At 46.1% G+C, this 24936-nt stretch overlaps 1 protein-coding gene across 4 annotated transcripts in view; it reads right to left on the bottom strand.

Moving 5' to 3' along the window:
- PLXNC1 (plexin C1) overlaps positions 1 to 13709 on the bottom strand; it is a 141796-nt gene extending 128087 nt beyond the window's left edge. The window contains exon 1 of one of the 4 annotated variants that reach the window (XM_074375265.1): positions 9459 to 13687. In XM_074375265.1, coding sequence (XP_074231366.1) covers positions 9459 to 10517 — 1059 coding nt within the window. In that variant the 5' untranslated portion in view covers positions 10518 to 13687. Of the gene's footprint in view, positions 1 to 9458 lie in introns of all 4 variants that reach the window. The other 3 variants (XM_074375266.1, XM_010962730.3, XM_074375267.1) reach the window with 3 other exon arrangements.
- Between the last annotated feature and the right edge of the window lie 11227 nt (positions 13710 to 24936).

The raw sequence follows: 24936 nt of genomic DNA on the forward strand, positions 1-24936 counted from the left end.
GAGAATAGAGAGTCCAGAAATAAATCCAAAGACTTTTTGGTCAATTAATCTTTGACAAAGGAAGCAAGAACAAACAATGGAGTAAAGACAGTCTCTTCAGCAAATGGTGTTGGGAAAAATGGACAGCTGCATGTAAATCAATGATGTTAGAACACTCCCTCACACCACACATAAAAATTAACTCAAAATGGCTTAAAGACTTAAACATAAGACAAGACACTATAAACCTCTTAGAAGAAAACATAGGCAAAACATTATCCAACATAAATCTCAGCAATGTTCTCCTAGCACAATCTACCTAGGCAATAGAAATAAAAGCAACAATAAACAAATGGGACCTAATTAAACTTAAAAGCTTTTGCACAGCAAAGAAAACCATAAGCAAAACTAAAAGACAATCTACAGAATGGGAGAAAATATTTGTAAAAGATGAGACAGACAAGAGCTTATTTCCAGAATATATAAACAGCACGTACAACTTAATAAGAAAAAAACCAAACAACCCAATCCAAAAATGGACAGAAGACCTAAACAAGCAATTTTCCGATGCAGACATACAAATGGCCAATAGGCACATGGAAAAATGCTCAATATGGCTAATTATCAAAGAAATGCAAATCAAAACTATAATGAGTTATCACCTCACACCAGTCAGAATGGCCAAACACTTAAAAAGTCCACAAACAATAAATGCTGGAGAGGGTGTGCAGACAAGGGAACCCTCCTACACTGCTGGTGGGAATGTAGTATGGTGCAGCCATTACGGAAAACAGTATGGAGATTTCTCAAAAAACTAAAAATGGACTTACTATATGATCCAGCAATCCCATTCCTGGGCATATATCTAGAGGGAACCTTAATTCAAAAAGACACATAGACCCCAATGTTCATAGCAGCACTATTTACAATAGCCAAGGCATGGAAACAACCTAAATGTCCATTGACAGATGATTGGATAAAGAAGTTATGGTATATTTATACAATGGAATACTATTCAGCCATAAAAAATAAAATAATGCCATTTGCAGCAACATGGATGGACCTGGAGAATGTCATTCGAAGTGAAGTAAGCCAGAAAAAGTAAAATACCATATGATATCATTCATATGTGGAATCTTAAAAAAAAAAAAAAAAAGAGAGACACAAACTTAATTACAAAACAGAAACAGACTTACATAGAAAACAAACTTATGGTTACTGGGGAAAAGGGTGGGAAAGGATAAATTGGGAGCTTGAGATTTGCAGATACTAACTAATTACATAAAATAGATAAACAACAAGTTTATACTGTATAGCACAGGGAACTATATTCAATATCTTGCAGTAACTTACAGTGAAGAAGAATATGAAAACGAATATATGTATGTTCCTGTATGACTGAAGCATTATGCTGTACACCAGAAATTCATACATTATAAACTGACTATACTTCAATAAAAGCATATTAAAAAACTATTTGTGTGCACCAGTGATTATCCTAATCAGTTGTTTGGCCTCTCATCTTGCCTCATGCGTTCTGAGTGATTTCTCTAGAACACAGTTGGATCATGCCTGCTTTGAGCCCTACTGTTAACCACTATCAGCCATAAGCCATGGTTTTCACACCCTGCTCAGCAGAGTCCTAAAAGTTCCTTTGAGATGCTTCAGGGACAGGCATGGGTGAGGATGGGGTGAGTTGCAGGATGCTGGGAACCTCCCAACCCCAGCTTCACCCCGAGTCCCAGCACTTGGCAACAGCATCACCCAGAATAGCAGGTCAATGATGATTTGTTAACATACTGGGAGCTTCTGGTTAAGACTTATTTTAAAGATCAGGTTTGGAAAGTCTGAAAACGACTGACCATCAGGATAAAATCCAGCTACCTCTGCCATTCTCATTAAACCCTTCGCCATCTGGCCCTGCACACTTGTTTCTGGACACCCCCCAGCCAGGGTGGGCTACCTGCGGTTCACCAGCTTATTCAACTTCCTGCTTGTGCACAAGCTGTGCCCTCTCTCTGGAACTCCCTCCCTTGCCTTCTTCACTGGACTTCAAGCTGTGGCTCCAGCAGCACATCTCTGAAGCCTCCCAGGTCCTCCTACACCAAGCCTGATGCTCCTTCTTGGGGCTTAAACGGAATCTTTTTGCTACATCTCATGTGACATCTTCCAGCACAAAGGTTTTACTCTCACCCTTTCTGTAACAGCAGGGGTCAGCAAACTACCAGCTGTGGGCCAAATCTAGCCTGCTGCCTGTTATTTTGAATGGCCCCCCAATCTAAGAATAGTTTTTACATTTTTAAATGGTTGAAAAATAAATCAAGAGAAGAATATTTTGTAACAAGTGAAAATTATACAGGAAATTCAGATCCTGTGTCCACAAAATTTTATTGGAACATCACTGTGCTGGTTCATTTATCTATTGCCTATAGTTGCTTTCACACTTCAGTAGCAGAGTTGAGGCAACAGACTCTGTGTGGCCTGCAAAGCCTGACATATTGATGATCCGACATTCACAGAAAAATTCTGCTGACTTTTGCATAAGAGCATTGGTCAGAGAGGTGGAGTGGGGATTGCTGGAGTCAAATCTCCCTCATCACTCCTCTGAGGAGAGCCCTCCATGTAACTATTGAGTAAACAGTCAAACCTGTATAAGAATCAACTACAGAAACTGTGAAACATACATCACAATTCTGTTGGGTTTTGAGACAGTATGTAAGTTAGTTTTAATTTTTTATCTTGATGAAAATGCTAAGAAAAACTATGAGCACAAGTGATTAAAATCTTACTACTACCATTCCCCTGCTCCCACAAACAGGTTAGACCCATGGTGCCTATAAATTGTTCCCCAGCAGACTTTGGGATTTCTGAGAGCAGGTCTCAGTGTTCATCAGTGAAGTGCCACCATATGTTCAAGGAAGACAGAGGTAATCAAAAAGCTTGAAGTGAGGTAAAGATGGTACCATGCTATTGTGGTCAACACAGTGGTCACGGTGTAGCTCTTCTATTATTCCATTCCACTCCAAGGGAATCTGCCCACACCACTTACTGGGGACCATCATGGTCTTCCTTCTTCTGATTGGACCAGGGGTCAGTACCTGACCCAAGGGCAACAAATCCCTACCTTGAACTAGGGCTCATCATCTGGAGTGAAGAGATGAGCTGGTTCCCATCCTATCTCTTTCCTGGCAATTTGAACTAAATAATGTACAAAATTGTTGCCAGCTGGTAGCAGATGCAGATGGTTAAATGCTGCTGAGAGGTAGAGTGGGGATCAAGTCAGGCTGAAGCACACTCAGGTGGAGGCGGTGAGGGGCAGACGTTTGAGGGAGCAAAGGTAGCCAATTGGTAGCAGGACGGAGGGAAGCAGCCAGGCTGTCATGGTGATAATGAAACCTCAGAATAAGCATCCATCACACTTCTTGCTGCTGAGCACCTTCCAGCTGCCTTGAGTCCAGAACCTCCTCCCAACTCTGTATCAGAGAGCCCCATCCTAAAATTATTAATAATTATGATGGTGATAACAGTAAATACATAGCATTTACTAAAGGTCAAGTAGTGTTCATCCTATACACAGTAACTCCTTAATCCAGACCAAATTCCCACAAAGCAAATAGGGTTCCCATTTATAGATAAAGAAACCAAGGCACAGAAAGGTTAAATAATTTGTCCAAGGTCACACAACTGGAAAGCGGCAGCTTTGGTGCCACTGACCTGGCCCCAGAGTCTGTTCGTGCAGCCACTGCACACTGCACAGCACTGCTCCTATCCACTGAATTCCCCATCACCTTATTTGAGCTTGTTTATGTAGATCTCTGTTTTGTGCCACCAACTGTGCCTGATTAGGATAGAAATTAGTATCAGGTTTGACGTTGTAAAGAGTAGACCCTTGGAGAGAATTTTGGTGTGTGGGACTGGTTCTGATATGCAGCACGGTGGAAGACTCTAGAACTCTCCCCCCACATCCTGGAATGAAACACAAATAGACTGTTGTATGCAAGAGTAAAGGAGCTAATTAAACTATGACCTATAGGTTCTTGAGACTCAAATTTTAAGCTCAAAAATGGTGAGAGTTTAGAAGTTTTCCTAGGTATCTCCTTTGAGCAATTAGAAGAAAGTAAGGAATATGTGGGTGGTGGAATGAATTGGTTACTTTATTTAACCCTGAGTAAAGCTACAATGAAAAAAAGGGACACGTCTTATCCCAGGTACCTCAGCTGCAATACAAGGAAAATTCTGTTGCCTTACAGCAGTGGTTCTAAAACCTGAATCGTATTAGAATCAGCTTGAGAGCCTATTAAAACACAGCTTCCTACCCCCCACTCTCAGAGTTTCTGATTTAGGAAGTCTGATGTGGGGCCCAGGAATCTGCATTTCTAGCAAATTCCCAGATGATGCTGATGCTACTGGTCTAAAGACTACACTTTGAGAACCACAGTCCTACAGCATAAAGCCCTTTCCTCTTGGCACTGAAAGGCATAATCACTCAAATCACTCACATTAATAACTTATACCATAGAAGTTCCAACCATGCTGAGTTTCTAAGGTCAAAGTTAACTCCCAGATTGGCAAGACCAGAAGCCTGGCTAGTCCAGTGAATGGAGACTTATGGGAAGAGCTAGAGAAGTGGAGGATGCCAGACAGCATAAGACTAGGAAAAAGAGAGGCCCCAACACATCAGACCTTAGACAGTGGTTAAGGGAGTATGAGGTGGCCAGATTCAGGAAAGTGTTGCTGCTAAGTATAGAAAACATTTCCAACACGATCCTCCAATTGCATTCATTTATTAATTCAACATATATTATTCTTAAACTATTCTTAACATACTATGCTAGGTACTCTGGGTTCAACAGAGAACAAAATGTTACAAGGTTTCTGACCTTCTGGGACTTATATTTTAATTGTGGCCACTAATAAAGACAAGAGTGCCAGTAAGCCAGACTTAGGATTTAAATCTCTGGATTTAGTTTATGAGCTAGGTTGTATCCACGAATGAAAACCAGGAGGTCTTTCAAGGTCCCATGGTTCTCTCTGAGGTTGTTTATAAGCCCGCATACAAAGAGTGCCAATACTGTCCACAAATTGACAACTGAGAAACTACAACCCTCCCAGAGTCTGAACTTCAGGTATTCAAATATGCAGACCCAGAAACTCAGTTCACACTCAAGGATTCTCTGTTCTATTGCCTTATGTCCGCAAATAGCTGATCTCATCAGAGCAGTCACAAGAGCCTAGATTGCTCCATGCAGGACAGGACTAACACCAGAACCCAATGTTTGTGGTGCTGGACTGTCCATGGCAGTGTGTTAAAAGCTCAGGTCCTCAAGAGAGACCATCCAGGTTCTAAATCATCTGCCCTTCACCAGTTGTGAAGCCTAACCCAAGCTCTCTAGGTCTCCATCTCTCATCATAAAACCATAATAGTAACTACTGTCCTTGCCCCATACGGTGATTATGAGAATCAACCAAAAATAAGGCACATAAAGTGCTTAGCACAAAGCCTGCCATCATAACTATCCAGTAGCAGTACCTATGATTGCTTTTCCCCACTTTCTAAGTGGGTGTTGAGGTTTTTAAATCCCCCATTGCATATCAGATATGTGTATGGGGGTAAAATTCATCATCTAGTCTAGAGATTGCAAAGTGGCTAGACAGGCTCGTAACAGAAATTAAAGGAGAAATAAACAACACAGGAAGACTGCGGATTTTGAGGTCAACAAGGCTGCATTGCCGAGTGGTCCAGGGACGTCACTTCTGCACACAGTGGCGAGAAGTGTCTTGGCTTACTGTCTGTTGGAGAGCATGTGAGTGTTCTGTGGTTGTCTGCATGACAGTTAAATTATGTCAGGCTTTGGGATTATGTGAGTGAGGAAGAAGGGGGTGTGTCTCCCCACAAGGGATAGAATGAACTAGAAGAATCAGTCCTATTGGCCAACACAGTAAGAAAATACACCACTCTCCACGTCTGCAGAGAGGGTGGCCACCATGTTTAAAACAAAAGCAACCCCAGGACCCAACTATGGCAGCCAAACAGTCTGGAACAGTCAGACTTCAAAACTCAAATACACACACTTTTCTACCAGCGTATTGGTGTGCCAACAGTAGCAGGAGTTCAGAGATAAGAGAAAGTTAAATTAACCTGACCATAATTTACAACATACACTTTTTATGTTAACCTAGCACATAGATATGGTATGGAACAGAATGAAAAAAAAACCACATTAAGTTTTAAAACACACTTCAAGGGGCACCCTCTAGCCTCAACCCCACATCCTAGGGGAGGTTGGATGCTGCCTCTAATTAGAGGACTTTGAAGGGAAAGTTTGAGAAGCACCAGAGTGCTGGAAAGAATACAGAAGTAGATATTGCGAGACCTGGGTTTAAGTGGGAGGCTCTGATGCTCACTTGCTATCTTGAGCAAGTTCCTTAACTGATCTCGAGCTTCCTCATCAGGTACATAGGAATCTTCCTCATAGAATCAACCTTAGACTTGATGAGGGGCTCAAAAGAAACAAAATATGGGGAAGTGCCATACAAATATTTGTTAGGGTTATCATGGAAGGGCTATAGAAATTGGCTGCCTTGGCACTTCTGCAGGCTGAAGCTAACCTGCTATAGTTGTGGGAAGGGATTCAAAGTTGGAGGCAAGACAAAAAAAGTAATGGTCCAGTGTGTGAATGGCTGAGTGCACACTCACTGCACAAGCATCTTGTAAATTAATCCTTAGCAGGAGACGCTGAAGGGAAGAGAATCAGCTGTCAAAAGATAAGAGAACCAAGAAACGAGAAAACACAACCCAGTCACTCCTGTCACTCTACTACGCGTGGCTGACTGAAGATGGAAAATAAGAGACAGTCATCCAGTAGGAGCAGAAGGCAAGCAAATCTAGCCGCTTGTGCCTTGCTGCCTGTGAATTACTGTTAAAATTACTGTGTCTGCTCTAAAGGAATCACTGTAAGCATCTACTGAGACTCCCTCTAGAGTGTTTCAAGTTTTGTCTCCTGTTTTAGGCACTTATAATTCAGCATTCTTTTCCCGAAACACTGAAAACCTGAAAATAAAATGCAGAACACACACAATCAAATGACATCACTGTTCTGAGAGACAACAGGGGCACACTGATCCCATAACCCCATTAAATGGGATTGCCACCTGCTATTGTCCTTTCAGTGACAAAATCAGTGGCACCCAGCACAGAGCGCTGTGTACACTAGCAGGCATCAAACAAATATTTGTTGAAGTATCTTATCTATCTATTTAATAGGTTAGAAAACTGTCAGCTTTTTTCATCAGAATGACCTTTTTTTTCCCCCAAACCCCTTGAAATTCAATTCCATTAAGGCTTTTTAATGCATACGAGCAGTAAGGAATTTACTTAAATGAAAAAAAAAATGCAAAACTCCAAGCTCCCACCTGTGCAGCCATGATACACTATTGTTTGAACCAGAGTATATTATTTAACTTGGATGACAAGCTCAGGGGGTAGAGACCCCGTCTCTCAGAATACACAGCTCTGAGCACACCGGGAGTTCTCAATAAATAACAGCAGCAAGAAATGCTGTGGAGCAACCTATGTTAATTATTTATTTTTCCAATTCCAGATTTTTTAGCAGCATGTGTTTGTCCCTTCCTTGATTTACCAATGGGCAGCTAGCGCCCAGGAGCTCCCTGTGAATACGATAAACAGCTCTGACTTTCCCTTCCCCTCATCCCAGTGAAAGTAGGAACACCTGATTGAGCCATAACGTGGCTCTTGAGTGCATTCAGGGTGCCTGCTGGGTTTGAAAGGCAACTAAGTCCTCCAGGATGCAAGGGGTAGAGAGAGAGGCAGTCAAGAGAAATGTTTTGGCTCCACACATCTACACAGCTGTCAGATGGCAAAGCTTGGACTTCTACTGTTATCACCTGCTGCGGGCCTCCGAGCTGTCTTGTCATTAACCCCAGAGACCAAGTATGCCTCAAACTCGACACAAAGTAATATATGGGGGTACTCTCAAGTCTTTCAGCCAAAAAGTCAAAGGCAACGATTTTTTGCCAAACTTAAACTATCAGATAATACAGAGCTCATGAAGACAGGTATTAAATATTAAATTGTACTTGTATAGCAAGATGAACACATTTAGCAGGATGTGTTATTCATGCTTTAACATAATTATATTAGTAACTAAATGAAGGCCTTATGTGTGTGCCCCAGCACACAACTGACGGGCAAGGAGGAAGAAGCAAATGATCATTCTAAGGGGCCTTGCAAAAGATCTGTTTTTTCTTTCTGGATAATAGGGCTAATATTTGGTAAGATGTGCTCTGGGTGTGAAGGGGAGTGAGGGTGTCTTTTCATACACTTATAAATAAACCTTAAATCCAACATCCCCTCTATGCTTACACAACAAATGTACCAACGCAACACATTTTTCCAAGTGGAGACTTCTCCCCTTCCTCTCTGACGCATTTTATACCAAAACAATGGCAACACCTGTAGCCGTTAATTTCTGCTCTTTGATTTCTGTCCAGTTATAAAGGAGGCACTCAGCAGGCTCCCCTCTCAGGAGCCATATGTAGAGTTGATGTGCCAGCAGCCTTGGAAGGAAAACCGCCCCAGAGAAGTGCACAATGGCTCCGTAATCCCCATCAACTGGACCCTCTTGAACCGCCGCTTTTATTTTCCAGTCAAAGAAATGCCAATCTCAAGAGTCAAGCTGTGGCTGCCCTGGGAACCCAGGGGGAACCTCTGCCGTTTGCCTGGTTGGGTGGTGCCTCTGGGCCCCATGAACCAGCAATCTGGAGCCCAGAAACTGCCTGTAGCACTCCCAACACTTTCTCTTGCTCTCCCCTCCAGGTTAAGCTTTTACCCACAAAGCCACCTCCACCTCTCCAGCCTCTCCCCTCAGCTGGAGACCACAACCATACCCTCAGCAGAGCCACAGCCCCGCCCCCTTGCACTGGGTCACGCTCAGGGTTCTGTTCCCTCAAGCCTGAGCCTCTGTTCCAGGGTAGCACTGGCCCACGATGAGCAGGCTACCAACCCTTCAGACCACATCACACGTGCTGAAGAGGGGCAGAAAGGCTGGGGTGTGGCAAGTCTTTTAGGTTCGATGGCTTCTCTGCCTAGGGCACTGAGTTTGGTAACCCTGTTGAGGAAAAAGGTCAAAGCCACAAGCCAACCAAGACCACACACCTGGGGGAGCGACTAGAGGCTCCCTGGAGAGGCTCAAACCCAAACAAGCGTCCACGTTTGTACAGAGAACGATGACAGTGGGATGCAATCACCAGAGTTTTGAGCCTAACTCCTACCCTTTCCACCTTCCTTTTTACACTCCCTTTGCGGGCCTCTGGCCGTGCTTTAGGGTAGCCCGAGGTCTCAGAGACCGTCAGGCGGCCACCGGGACCTGACAAATATCAACACGGTCTCCCTCCCCACTACCTCCCCGGCGGCCCCGCAGCAGGGGCGCTCCCCGCAGCGTCCCGGGGGCAGGACTTACGCAGTGGTTCTCGGCCTGGAAGTCCCAGCTGCAGCTCTTGGTGCGCGCCTGGACCTCACTCATCCTAAAAAGGCAGAGTGCCGTGGTGGCGGGGGAGCGCCTCTCCTGGCCTTCCCCAGTGGCCGCGCTGAATACGCCCGCCCAGACGTCCAGGGCCTCCACCAGGCTGGAGGAGAGCAGCATGCGGCGGCCGTCGGGGTGGCCGTGGCCGCAGTCCAAGGCCGCCTGGCCCTGGAACAGCACCTCAGAGCTCTTCGCGATGCGCGCCATGCTGGGCCAGCCAGTGGCGGCGCCGCTTGTGTAGTTGTAGGGGTAGTAGGGAAAGTAGACGCTGCCGTTCCAGAGAAAGGCGTCCACGAAGTGCAGGCTGCCCCCGCCCTCGCGAAGCTTGAGGCGTCCCATCTCCTCCGTGGCCAGGCTGCGCCCCTCAGTGTTCTTGAGCGCGATGGCCGTGTCGCGGTCAGAGGCCGCCGGATTGCAGCGGTTCGCCGTCTCGGGCTCAGGCAGCACGTAGGTAGCGGCCACCGCCAGGTACCAGCGGTTCTGGGAGCCCACGCGGTACACCACGCCGGCCGTCGAGCCCTGCGGGTGACACGACACCACTTCGGTGCCGCTGCGCAAGGAGCTGCGACTCAGATTGCCCAGGGGTCGCACCTCACAGGCGCCACGATCGAAGGTCCAGCCAGTGAGCAGCAGCCCCCCGAGGTCGGCTGCCCCCTCGCGGTAGGGCAGCAGCAGTTTGCTGAAGCTGCTCCCTGGCCGGGGCCGCACGGGGGGCGTCAGCGAGACGGGCTCAGTGCAGTTGCCCGCTTGGTCCCGATACAGGCGCGAGAGCCTGTGCTCCAGGCTGTAGTCCAGCTGGTCCAGGCAGCTGCCGCTCGCCACGAACACGCCGTCCGCCCGGCTTGCTGCGATGGCTCCGATGGCTTGCTCCGACCGCCACACGGGCTCGTCCGCGCCCCGGCCGGGCGCCACGAGCGCCAGCAGATAGGCAAGCAGGGGCAGCGGCGCGGTGGGGCGCGGGGGACGCGGCGGTGCCTTCCTCCGGGAGACCTCCATGGGGCTGCGGGGGCCGCCCCCGGGCAGGCGCGCGGCGGCGGCGGCGGCGGCGGCGGCAGCTTAGGCGCGCGGCGACGGAGACGCGGGCGGCGGCGGCGGCTCCTGCGCGCGCTCGGGCTCCCGCGGCCGCCTCATCCCCGCGGCTCGCCCGGGAAGGAGAGCGGGTAGGGCGGCGCGCGGCGGGCTCGCTCCGGCAGCCTGTGTAGCAGCGGCGGCGGCGGCAAGCCCTGCGCGCTCCGGCGCCGCTTCCTCCTAGCCCTCCTTCTCCGGAGAGTTCCTCTGTGCAGCGCTGGCGCTCACGGGGAGGCGCAGAAGGGAAGGGAGGGGACGGGCGGAGGGGAGCGAGGCAGGCGGGGAGGGCTGGAGAGGTTGGGTGCGCTTGTGCGTTTCACTTTTCCATTGTGAAAGTGGGATGCAACTGGCCCCCTTCCTCATCCTCTTCCTCATCCGCCCTCCGCCTCCTGGCCGCCCTCCCTCCCTCCACGCCCATCTCCCCTCCCCTCTTGATTCGGTGAGATAGGGAGGAGGGAGGTCTCGTAATTTGGGTTACTGTGTAGGTGGCCTCTTTCATCTATTCATAACAAAGCTGAGCCGCCTGCCGCTGCCGCCACGGCCGCCACCATCGCCTCTTGGCTCGCCCGGGACTCCCGGGGCGCGCTAACAGTGCACCGAGCTGGCTCCCGCGCCTGTCCGCCCGCGGGGCTGCTCCAACGCTGGGTTTTGTTTACGAGAGCAGCGTGGGGGATACGCAAGGCTCACTGAACTAGGACCCAGGGCGTCAAAAGGTTGCAGCTGAGGCTCTAGGCTCGGACCAGTGGGAGGCTGTGCGGGCGGCTGACAGGTGTGGAGTGGCAGTAGGGAGGCCCTGGGGAGGAGCGCGGGAGACGTGGACACGCCGGAGGCTCAAGGCACCGAGGCGCCCTTGTGCCAGGGGGTGGGTTTCCCCGGGTTAGATGAGTGAGGTGGAGGAAAGGCAGGCGCCAAGATTCTGGTTCTGGACAATCCCTGGGGCCAGAGCTCCCATATTTGAAAAGGTTCTCTAATCTCCCTTGGCAACGGAGTCCCAGGCTCTCCAACCTAGCGCTTAGAAAGTTCTACTCATCATCTAACCTGAATGATAGTGGCTAACATTTATTGAGCACTTAGCACTTACTGCCAGCTGGGTCCTGTTCTAAATTCACTACATAGATTAAGACTCAATGTCCATAACAACCCTATTAGTGATTGTTATCTCCCCATTTCGTAGCGAGGAGAATGGTCATGGAGAGGTTTTGGAACTTGCCAGGTTCCTACTGCTGGTAAACAACAGAAATGAGACTCGAATTCAAATTTAACCCCCCCCCCCCCCCGTAGCCAAGTGCCACCTGTGCTTTTTACAGTAATACTTGGAGGTCATTCTCAGCAGGTGAGACTGAGAAGTTCCCCAAGTTAATTGTTCCAGCCTACCTACCCTCCCAGCCCAGCCTTCTAATCTTAGAGCCAGGTCTCCTTATTTCCCGAGACTCTCTGTCTCATCTTTTCCCACTTCTCTCCTTTGGACTCTCTGAGGTCTCACCAACTTGCCCAGGGGGCAAATACCAGCTGGGTAGCCCCCAAAGCCACCAAGAATTTCTGGAACACGATGAACGTCTGAATCATTGCACACTTGGGGGCTCCCAGAGGATGCTCAAATGCCTTCCAGCATCCTGGGGCAGCTGACAGCACCATCACCCTTACCATCTGGCAGGTGATCCAGAGGGGTGCATGAGGGGGATCTTGAGGAACTGTCTGCACCCTTAGGAAATGATCTGTCCCCTCCCAGGCTATTCCCAGGCCAGAGGCCCCAGGGAGTGCACCTGGTAACAACTCCTTTCTTCCTTCTCCTCCCACTTCCCCAATTCTACATGGAAATCTGGTTGGGGGGGGTGCATGGGCACCCCTTCCAGATCCTGAGCCCTCCTTAAGGAGCAGCTGTTGCAGGTGTTAAATTTCTACAACAGTGCTCCAAGTTGTCCCCAGTGCTGAAGGACAGGGCAGGAGAAGGAGCTCTGGAAGGTGAAGGAAAGGAGGGTGAGGCGAAGCAGCAGAAGAGAAATGGGTGTTTCAGCCCTAGACATGCCGTTAAAGGCTCATAGCATTCCAGCAGTGGCTCTCACATTCTGAATTCAGAGTGGTCATCTCTTCACTCATAATTTCCTTGTTTGAAATTGGGTAACATTATTTTTGCCTGCCAGTGGGCAGCAAAGGCTTTCCCATGAGCTGTAGGTAGCTCTTTTTGCTGTGGTGACGGCAGTTAGGGTGCTGGTGAGAAGGAGGAAGGGAACAGCCCAGAGCTACCAGGTGATGTGAATCAGATCTTAGGCAAAGCAAATAAGGTGCTCGCTCTGCTCCAAAATCGTCAGGCCTTACTCCCCTGTTCCCTACCCACCTGAAAGGTTTTTAAGAATTTTTGCATTGCTGGAAATGGAAAAAGTAGCATCTAAGATACATCTGTAGAAGCTCACAGAACCCTTCACAGCATTGTAGGAGATCTATGTGCCCTTACTTCGACAATGTTCCCTGTGAATGATGAAGAGACACAATGATCTTCGCTGCGTCATGAGCCGGCTGTGGCAGTGTTGTTATGTGCTGAGAAGCAACAGTTCAATTCCATTCAGGAGATAGTTTTACTTCATTGGTGACCAAGTAATTTCTGTAAGTCCTGTAGAGTTGCTACAATCAGGAGCAGGCCATCTTGGGAGCTATTTGGATTAAACATACTCTGTGGTGCGGCATTTTGATTACTACTCAATTCATTGCTGCCTCATTTTGAAAAAGCAACATCTTTAAAAATACTACCAGCAAGAAGCCTAAGTGGCTTTGATGGCTACAGTTTCATGCCATTCGACTGGGACCATAAGCCTCGCTCTGGAGAGCAGGCTTCTTTTTTCTCCCATTTAATTGTGTGCAAGCTCCTACGGTGAAAGAAATCAGAATCTGTGCCTATTTTTTGGCATGAAAAATGTAGGAGACTAGGAAGCATTTTAATGCGTTCCTTGCTGATTCTACCCCGTTTTGTACAAACACAGTTGCCCCTTTCCAATTTTCCTGTGTACTAAAGCTCCACCTTCAGGACACAAGTTCACATTTGAAAACTGGGAAACATGAACAACCAAAATAAATATTTAGGCATGTGGATTCCGTATGTCTCTGATCACTTTCTCTTGGACACCGCTGTCCGGCCAAGGGTACAAGTCCTGTTAGTGACAGAGCTCCCCTCTCCAACCAACAGAGCCTGTCCCGTTGGGTGTCAGGCGTTACACATTCAGAACTCCTTGTAACACAACTGGCTGAAACCCAAAAAAAAGAAGATGGTGCAGATTTATCCTCTAGACAGAGGCCTGCTACCACGGAAACAGGCAGTTCAGACTGATTCCGAGCAGTTTTTATTTGTAGCATTTACTAGATGGGAAAGTCTTCATAATGAGAAAATATCAACCCCCTCAGGCACCAAAGGCAATCTGGGTTAACCAGACCATCCACAATCAGACTCATTTCTGCCGGACAGGACTTTATAGATTCAGTGGTTTCCTGCTGAGACTCAGGACATAAGAACTGTTTGGTAGGCAATTGGTCACAGTCACAAGATAGCAATCATTGGTGCTTCAGTCTGCTTTCTCACTTAAAAAAATATATCTGACAGTGGTCTATAGGGATGTCTGGGCAGGCAGAGATGGAAAGCAACTAACAATCTCAGTTTTGGCAGCCAATGAATTCTCCTTGAACCTTGTTTACGTGGCTGCAACCCTCTGGGCAGCATTTGAGAAACACCACCTAGTGGGTCGAACAGTTCCAGCGTCGTCTCTCTAGGATGTAAGACAGGCCACTTCCTGCTCCCCAGCTTTGCTCAAATCTATGTGGCCTTCCACACTGAGGCCCTTATCAAAAGCTCCCAGCCCCTTTTGGTGACTGACAGGAAAAAGAAATGAGCCAGCCTCCTTTCTAGTCTGCTGATTAGTAGATGGTTGAAAGCAGATAAGATGAAGAGCCATTTAATAAGTCTGAATTGATGCTGACAGATGAGTTGAATGCAGTTCGGTCAACATGGAAAGTCAGTCAGCGGCAGCACAGTTAACATGTGGCTAAAGTAACATGGTGCCTGGTCGTTCTGTTCACCCAGCATGGCCCCCGACAACTGTTGCGCATTCTTATGCTTGGTGACAGTGCCCAGGCCTCTGGTTACAGTGATGACGGCTCAGTGGTGTTCCTTCAGTAGGTGGAATTTGCTTTCACCCCCAGTATTACGGTTGTCCTCTTTGACATCATGATGTCCTTATGGTCATTCACCAGCAGAGTTATAATTGTAGAGAATGGATTGAATATACCAGGAAATAATTCTTTTCTCAAGGTTCAATGACTGCCTTTAAGCTAAAGAAGGATCTTCACTCAGCTTTAGGGATGGGTGGGCTATTGCCTATGAAAAGGATGTAAAATGTCAGATGTTCTTAAGAGACTGTGGTGTCTAGGACATCACCCTGGCACCCCAGTACCTCACTTCTCATGTAGTGTAGTCAGTTTCATGAAGTTTCTCTTGTGCCCTTTCTCTAAAACATTCACCAAAACCATCAGTGGTTAAAAGTCTGAGACCATTACTGGCTGAAACCAAAATATGGTAACTTATCAGCCATCAATGTTTTTCCAGACCAGTTGGAGTTCACCCTGCATGAAGTACACAAAATCATCAGTTAATTATTTCCTCAGATCTGGGGGATCTCTGTAACTTGGTGAGCAGTCTCTTGGTCACCAGCTTTTCTTTGATTTTCACAAGATTCAGGTCTACCCTAGCTTATATTTTCCTTGCTGCTCTTTTGAAATATAGAGCCAAAAGGGCATCAGGAACTAGACACAAAATGCTGATTCCTCTTTAATACGGTGTCTTTTCCCGTGTCTCTGTTCTGCCATTACAGCTCTGAGGCTTCCTGTCAGTGTAATCCTAGGCCCTGAATCCTTTGATAACTGGCAGCTTGGCATAAACCCATTCAAAGCGAAAAGCTGCCAGAAACCAGGCCCTCGTATTAATAATAACTTGAATTCTTGAAACGAAGAGCAGAAGATAAGATAAACACGCAGATAATTCACAGTCACTCATACTTCCGCTTCCTTGAGATTCTGACAGGGAGATGCTCTGAGCTGGCGATAAAGTTGCTGGACTTGGCAGTAAGTGGTCTGCTGCTTGCCACCGAGCTGGCACCCCCTTCTCATTTTCATGCCCTTGCCACTCCCTAGAAAATATTTTCACCAAGGTGGAGAAGAAGCAACTGGCATCAGCTCTGAGCTTGGGTTGTTGCTGTTGGGAAGCTCAGCAGCATGTGGTCCCCATGGCGAGTGCAACCCCGCTCATCACCCAGCGTGGGGAAGGCAGTGGGAGTATGGAGGTCCAAACAGCATCTCCTGGACACTTCCGCTTCATGCACAGAATCCCAAGTGCAAATCTAATGGAAGACCGAGCGGTTACCTCTTCTTTCTGCCCCTTCTCTAATCCTCCCTTTTTGTTTCGTCTTCCCCATCTGTGCTGAATTCTTCTCTACAGACCATCTCCCCACTCTTCTCTATCCTGTTCTATACCCAGAAGTTTGATATTTACGGACATATCCTTCACCTTTTGGCTTCTGGATGGATTCAGCTGATGCGAGTTCCCAGCAAAAGGCCTAGGGGTAGATGGCCAGGGTGATGCCCAGATATTTTTTCTCCCAGCTGACCTGTGCATTGGCCTTGGGTGTGTCCTTCACGAAGGCCACAGATCCTGTGGGCAGCCCTGTCTCACAGCTGCAGCTATAGTCCCAGACTTCCTGGGTTATAACCATCCCTCACTCTACTCCTCAGGCTTGGGGGGGGGCAGTGCCTCCTTCTGTCCCTAGTCCTCGCTGGTATCCCTTCATCCTGCCCACATCTCCGCCACAGTCCCCTCACTGACATACCTGTTTGCGTGAATCACCTGTTTCCCGCCAGAACCGAAACTGATGAACCAATCTCCCTCCAAGCATGGATGGAGAAGTGACCTAGAGCAATAGTTAAACCTGTGCTTTCTGTCTGTCCACTGGTGGAACACATGGAACACTGCTGGGCACAACAGAACTGCTGGTCTTTCTCTCCCAATGTTTAGTTCCCCTAAATCTGGACATAGAAAAAGCCCTTTTTTCTTCCCTTTTGCACAGGGTTTCCTGCACTAAGTTCAACCTGGTGATACAGACAAATGGAAACCTGACTGGATAGGATTAGACATATTTTTTTCCCAGCTAAGTCATAAAACCAAGAGCTTTGCCTTAAAATAAACCGGGAGCTACTGGGGGCTAAGGGTTCAAAAGGTGGCGGCGGGGAGGGGCAGGGGTAGTTATAATCTCTAAAACACTGCTGAATGTTTGAAGCATATTTTCAAATAAGACATGAAACTGAACATATGGCCTTTTTCCTTTTTAGACATTTCTCCTTACGTCTGAACTTGAGTAGTCCCTTCAACAGAGTTGAGAAATTCCATTTTTATTCATTATCACCAAAACAGGATTATTAAGAGACTGCCATCCTTCCTCACCCCCATCCCACCCCTGCTAATATTTAAAGCTAAATCGGATCGTCTTGGTTCCACCATGGCTCAAGGACAGGTGACACACAGTGTTTTCTGTAGTAGAAATAGAAACCATCTTGAGTTCTAAAGTCTGTACTTTTTTAGAGGGTACTTTATTTTTACCCCACTGTGACTTCTGTGCTTTAATCATCTGAACCAGCCAATTTGAAACCAGACTCCCCTCATTTATTGGACATTCTTAATGGTGATTAAATATTTACGCTGTCAGGAGCCTTTTTTTCCCCCACCATGAAAGCTGCAATTTGGAACAGTCAGGACGTTTAATTGTGAGGAAAGACATACTTACATTCAGAGTCAAAATAGTCAAAGATGCATTTCTCAGTGTCTTTGATTGGGGGGAGGGGTGGGGTGTTGGTGATAGGATACGTGTGTGATCCTAGCAAACTGGATTTCCTGCTTACTGAGGATGGGAGACAGAGCTGTTTCTGAGGCCACTTAGCTGAACTGGGCTGAATCAAGGCCCCCTTGTGGATGTAGGACCACCGGAAGCCCACCCACTAGGACCCAGAGCTCATGGACCTGGGCTCTCACATGCCTAACTATGGAGTAGTTGTGGCTTGTAGTCCCAGCTCTCAGAATCCCTTTATGCGCCCACCTGCCCCCTCCTTGGTAGTACATCTAGCCTCTTCAGCCCCTTGGGTAGTCCAATATAATGATTAAGTGCTTGGGCTACAGCGTGGGCCACTATGAAGGGTGATCTCTGCACAAGGACATCCAGCCAAGGGAGAAGAGGAATGGAAATCCAGCCTGCCGTCTGCTCACCAAGCCCTGGACCACAGCATGGGGTTGGGTGTGCCCCAGGGAAGAGATGCCTCTTCTTCATACAAAGATTCTGTAAGGCTATGGTAGCCGAGTCAGGCCTAGGTCCCAGACCCAGGGCCACCACTCCATAACTATGCAGCCTTGGGCTCTCCGAGCCTCAGCATCCTCACTGTAGACGTCCCTTTTAAGGAATGGTATATTCTTTAAACAAGCCAGGCCCTTTCATGCCTACATGCCTTTGCATATGCTGTACTTTTCATCTAAAACATCTTTTCCCTTTTCTCTAGCTTGCAAACTCTTATTCATCCTTCAAGACCCAGTTTAGAAGCCACTTTCTCCTAGAAGTCTTTCTTGAAGAAGCTTTTGAATAGACTATGAGCTTTTTTTTAAAAAAAAATTAAAATAGAAATCAAGTTCTAATTCATCTTTGTGCCCCTAGGAACTAGCACAGGGACTGGTATATAGTAAATGTTCATTCATTTATTCCAAAATGGTAATGATATCCCTTTCTTGCCGTGCTCCCTTCTACCATGTACTCAAACTTGCCTGTTGAATTTGTTTAAGTGAACTGATTTCTCTACTTGGTTAAGAATTCTCACCCTGAACTTGAATAGCACATTATTTGCCAGTCTATGAAGGCACTGAAATCTTGCAATTTGCATAATACACCATACATTAGTTCTATTCTATTGTAGATTTCTTGAGGTCAGGGATCGTGTCTTATTGTATATCTCCATAATTCCCTTTATGCCTCAAATTTTTGTTTGTGTATTTGCTCATTCCTTTAACAAATGCTTTCTGAAAACCTACCATGTGCTAAATGTGTGTTGGGGCCTGGGGATGTGGTGGTGAGCTACACCGATGGTTCCATCCCCCGCAGCTTACTGGGCCTCAGTGTTCAACAAACATCAGTTAAACTGCACTCTAAAGACTAAACTTCTGGGGGTCTTTCTTTGGGGTGTCCACAGCCCCAGTTACAATGACTTAACCTAGCATATGCACAATACATATTTACCAATTTGTGAATTTATTATCTCTGTAGAGACAGGGAACACAAAAGGAGAAAAGTAATATCCAGCCACAAAAAAAAAAATATATTATTGACAATATGGAGAAGCAACCACTGAATGCAAGTCTGAGCATTGCATTTGGATTATCTGTTAATTTACAGCGTCTTTCCAGCTTTGTTTGAAAATGGCTTTGTGTTGAAAAGGAAAGAGTCTTATACTGTAATTATATTAGACAAGCTTATAATAATTATAATAATTACCAACTGAGTGCCAACAATACTTTAAGGACTCCACTGAGCATTAAGATCACACTAGTGTCTAACAGGTATTTAAAATTAAGCTCTTTAAAATTGAAAGGGCACAGATCCCGCATCTTCTCTTTTTAATATGCTAAGATTCTAACAAGTAAAAACTCTCCTTTTCATGGTTGAAACTTCTGTTTATAATAAAAACTTTTCATCCAAGATGGTTAGTGGAACCCTTCTAAATCCAGTGAGATTTAAACAACTGATTCTCTTTAACATACCTTGGATGATATTTTCTCATCTCTCTCATCATTTGAAAAATATGACAACATGCTGGATCTCTCAGCCCTTACAGAATGGAGAACACACCCATCAACAGACAAGCAAGTTTTCATGGGTGTATTCATTCCATTATGCTTATAAAAAGCCAAGTTTTGATGCGCACTAGGATTCCCCCTAGTGGATATAAAAGGTACTTGCCAAGAAAAAAATAAACATTCACTACCTGAGGGGAGTTGATGGGTGGTGTGGTTTACAAGCTTTCTTTCATTCCTTCCTAGCATCTGTTCCCCAAAGTTGGGAGTATGTCACCCATTAATAAAGATTTGATTAGCACTCCTCTTTCTATATAGCGTCTGTAAGTAATTAAGGTGTCTGCCTGCAGGCTTGCAAATGCAGCATGAAATTACAGTCAGCCTTGGAACAGAGCAATAACACAAACATTCTTTAAAACAACAACAGCTGATTTCCGTAAGACTCCCCCAATCACATTCTCAACTGTAACTATTTTGGTCCAAATTGATATGGTGCCTTCATCCAAACCATGAAAAAGGCTGGCTCTTTTCAGAGATTCTATTAATAACTATGTCAGTGCTGGCCAGCTACTTTAAAAAATGTGCTTTTCTATATTGCCCAAATCAGATTTTCTGAGTGTCAGTCTTTGTTATGTCTTTTGAAAAATACCAGCTACTTACCCTGTGGAATGTTTATGAATTCATTCCATACACACTTGTTGACTATAGGCATAGCACTAGCTATCAGAGGGGGAAGGAGGAAGCAGATATGAATAAGACACATTTCTCAGCTTCCAAAAAGCTGATAATCTACTGTGTCAATTTTCCGTCTCCTTTACTGGTCCCCTTCTTCTGCCTCTTCTGCCTATCTCTTTAAGTGTTGAAGTGCAGGGGATCTTGGTAACTATACTTACCCGCCCTGAAAGGCTTACCATTGCTGTTCTTCTGGTAATAGAACCTGTCCCTGCATCCCGCCCCCAACCAGACTGAACACATGACCTAGGTCTAGCCAATTCAAGTACCCCATATCTGGCACTTGTGTTGGGCTAAGGATAGGTCATGTGACCCAAACAAAGCCAATCAGAGTTCTTTCCCGGGATTGTTACATGGATGGTGGGAGAAAAAAAGTCTTTTACTGGGGTGGCTAATCTGGTGCTACCAGTGACTTTGTTCTTCACCCAGTAGAAAAGTCCTGTCTGAAATAAGAGGCAATGAAGCAAACATTCAAAGAAAAGCAGAGATGAGACAGATAATCTCTCCCTCTCCCTCCCCCTTCCCTCCCCCAAAGACTGATTGAGGCCCACCAGGACTGAGTCATTGGTCTTGGTCCTTTGATTTAAGCTGGTTTGGGTTGAGCTTCTATCCTTTTCTCTGTCTCTGGCCCTCTCTTATCCCAGTTCTGTTCTCCCTGGTCAGTATCACCAATGCCCACGGGCTTCCACTATCACTTACCTGCTAAAGGCTTGAAAATCTACACCAGAGTGATCTCTTGAGCATTAGATCTAAATGCATAAATGCCTACTGGTCATCTCCTTTGGACATTCTACATGCATCTCAAACCAACTTCCAAACCTTTTCTCCACATAGTCTTAGTTTCAATGGATGACACTACTGTCCACTCAGGTTCTCAAAAGCTGGAAGTCATCTGGATATTTCTCACCCTCCCTGTATCTAATCAGCTAGCAAGTCCACTGATTTTCATCTCAGGATTTCTCACTTCCCAGATCCCTCTGTTTTCTCATCCCTCCTCCTTAGTGCAGTCCCTCATCGTGTCACACCTGGGCCATATTAGGTGAGACTGGTATTCCTGGACCCAGGCTCACCATCCACCCTCTCCCATCCAGCTTTTGAACTGCCTTCTCATTTTCTTCTAAGATGGAAAGTTGATCAGATTTCTTACTGTTAAAAATCTTTCAATGCCTTCCTATTGTTTTCCAGTCTTTTTATGTCATGGCTCCAACAGGCTCCACTCTGCTTGGATCCACCCTCCTAGACCCACACAAGGCCACCTGCTGCTGGAAGTGATCAGTCTGAGGGCTCTGGGTGCCAGGGTCTACCCAGCAGTCCCAGGCGCTGAAAGGGCAGGGGAGTATCTCAACATACCCTATGGAATACTGTAGGGAAAGCTCTGGCTTAGAAATTACTGCATACACTTCATACCTTGATATGTAAGGTCCTTGACTGTCTTTGCAACACTGTGTTCCCTTGCCTTCATATGCACATGGAACTCTGCTCTGGGCTGAGCTAATTGGAAAGGAGTTATGCAGGGCCAGTAAACCTCAATTCGAAGCATCTGTTGGCACTGGTTGATATGCCTAGGGGCTTTCATTTAGTTTTGTTCTGTTTAAAGGAGGAGGTTGAAGCTAGGCTTCTCTGGAAAGACAAAAGTAGATGAAAACACTATGCTTCCTCAGACAATCCCATTAGAGAGGAGGGGTAGCCAGGAGCTGGAAGGTGCACTTTGACCGAAGGCTTATGACAGTCAAGGTACTCACACCATCTTGGGGTCTAGTGACAGACTGAATCACAGAGTCAGAGAGAAGGGCTTTCTCCCCAGCTTTGCGGAGAGTATTGTTTCAGCATTGGGGGATACAGAGTAGCAGGGAGGAAGCCACATTCAAAGGTGTTCCCCTGGGGTGTCCCTAGAGTGACTGGAGAGATTGAAGGAGAAAGGAGTTGAGACTAGAGTGATGCAGGTCAGGGATAATAAGCCAGTCAAGCCCAGGGGTATTCGTCAAGTGATCTCATTAGCACCCACTGGGGAGACCTGTGAAAAAGTTTATAGAAGCTATGTAAATCAGTTATCGTGTATTTAGTTACAAGGAAAAAATCTAAATACTTGTAGAATAGATAAATAGGGATTAACTTTTTCCTACACAAGGAGTCCAGTTGCCAGGACTGGTTGCTATTCAGTGTTACTATCAAAGAGCCCCCCAGGCTCTTACTATCTTTCTGCTGTCGCAAGATAGCTGTCACAGCCACAAGTATCAGAACAGCTTTCTAGACAAGGAGAAAGCTAGATTTCTCCTAGCAAGACTCTGTCTTTCTATGTCCAAATGCAGGACCCTGAGCCAACTGCCCCTAATATCTCATTGGCCAGAATGTGGTTACGTGCCCATTCTGGACCAATCACTGGCAAAGAGAAAAGGAATGCCTATGTTTGGCACCAGATGGGCTCATGAGCCTGGGTCTGGAGGAGGAGCTTACCTTCCTTGAGCTAATCCCAGATACAAAACTAAGGTTCTATTAGGGAGGAAGGAGGGAAGTGGGGGAAATGGGTGTTGGATAGGTAAAGACTGCTGCTCCAATACTGAAGGATTTGTGGTTCTCCATTCCTGGAAAGTCTCCACCTCCCTATTCCCATTGGCTAAAGTCCTACTCATCCTTTGGGTCCTCGCTCTCGCATCTTCTCTGACTTCTATTCACCAGAATTGACTACCCACTGCTTGGTGTCACCAACACACCTGGTTCATACCCCATCTTTGCTCTCGTTACACTCCATTGCAACATTTGTCTGGTGTCCCTATGGCCCTAGACTCCTTGGGGGAAGTAGTTATATTCATCTTTGTGTCTAGTGTCTAGCATGATGCCTGGCATATAGTAAATGTTGAGTATTTGTGGAATAGATTTTGCATAAACACATCCAAGATAGAAAATAATCATGTTTGCACCAGCATCTTCAAGCATGAAGGCCCATTAAATATGCACAGTCGACAGCTATTCAATTCAACCACACCTATTTACGGCGGGTCTATTGTCTGCCAAGCACCAGAGGCAACCCAAGAGAATGGTAATACAGGATCCGTGAACTCAAAGCGCTTATGCACAGCAAAGATAACAATACAAAATAGCATCTGATAAGCGTCTCATTATTGCTACAGGAGTGCAGTGGCAGGGGGAGACGGAGCACACTGGGACAGGGATGGCATGGTAATTAAAATCCACAGGTAATCCAGAAGTCTTAATTTAATCAAGGCTTTCAACCTCTGCCCATCCACAACTTCTTAGTGATGTAGGAAAATTGTCAGACTTGAATGTCATTTCCCCTCGGTGCCCTGCCTATCTGTCTGTGCACCTGTGACCTACAGTAAAAGAACCACATGGTAAACAGTCAAAGAGGAAACCAGGGAGAAAAGGGGGCTTTGGTAATTCACAGCTCAGTCAGCTCTGGAATAGCTGAAAGCTAATGCAATTTTAAGAGATTTGAAGATCAAATGATTCAGTACTTCACAATTGTACTGCACTTGAGGTTTTTGTTAAGGTGCGTTATTGGAAAAGAGGTTCACGCGAAAAGCACGGTGAAATCCACTAAATGATTAATTTTATAGGCCCCTTGCTGCAAGGAAGCTGTGTTTTTGCAGTGGGGCAATACCGAAACCACCTAGAGCAAGGAGGACAATGCTTAGAGTCTCTTAAGGGGCTGCTAACATTTTTTTGTGTGTCGGGGTTGGGTAGGGTCGTGATGGAAGGGCATGGACTTCTTTGATAGTCTACTGAAGTCTACTGACTCTTCTCAGAATATTTTTAAATTTTAAAACTTTTAAAAAAAATTAAAAGAAGTAAAATACATAGAAGTCAACTCTGTTGAAATAGTTACAAGATCATAAAATCATGACATGGTAACAGAGGTGCTTTTTTAGTAAAAGAGTAAATAACAAGCTCTAGCAGCACCTCTATATTTAAAGTCTGAGGTAGGGATAAGTATGAATCAAGGTATGGGCAGCAATTGTCATGTGATTTGAAAAGATCTGTGAGTTCTCCTGGTGACCAAGTCACAGATGCTGCTATCACCATTCCAATTTGTTGCCTACCTTTGTCATGGGAGGAAACAGTAAATTTCAGTTGGAGAAAATGAAGATGTAATTTTGTTTTCCCATCCAAATTCACAGACTCCGGTGAGAAACTGCTGTTCTGAGGTCCCTCTTCCACATGGTGGCCAAGTTGAGAACCAGAGTCAGCGTGTGTTTTCCTGCCATCGATGCACACAGGTCTAGGATGGCATTTCCCTAGTCAAGTAATTACATTATAATTTGTATTCTACTCCTTAAAAAAAAATTAGGTTCTTAGGTAGATAGATTTAAAACAGGAAGAGAGAAAGGGCCCTTGGAGGATGCTGGTTGGAAAAGACTTTTATTAAATTTATTCCTATTAGCTCTCCTTGGAATGTGATCCTCTAGCACTGGTGCTGTGTTTTCTGCTGATTTAGTAGTTGCTGGGTTCCTTACAGCCTCTTGTAGTATTCTTGCCTCATCAGATGTGGACATTTCAGATACAGACAATGATTCAGGAAGCAGAAATTCACGCTCTCTGCCTAGAGAAGCAGTTGGACACCTCACTGCATGAAGTCACTCTTTCAAAATGGATGAGGGACAAGGCTAGGTCCCTCTGGAAGAGGAATTTTGTGCCCATTAAAATACAAATGAGGAACTTCTGTAATTTTTCATCTTTTTTTTTTTCAAATACAAAGCTGTAATCATAATTGACCAGGCCAATTGCCTAGGGGCTGGT

Source organism: Camelus bactrianus, chromosome 12 (genome assembly GCF_048773025.1).
Source record: "Camelus bactrianus isolate YW-2024 breed Bactrian camel chromosome 12, ASM4877302v1, whole genome shotgun sequence".
Lineage (NCBI taxonomy): Eukaryota > Metazoa > Chordata > Mammalia > Artiodactyla > Camelidae > Camelus > Camelus bactrianus.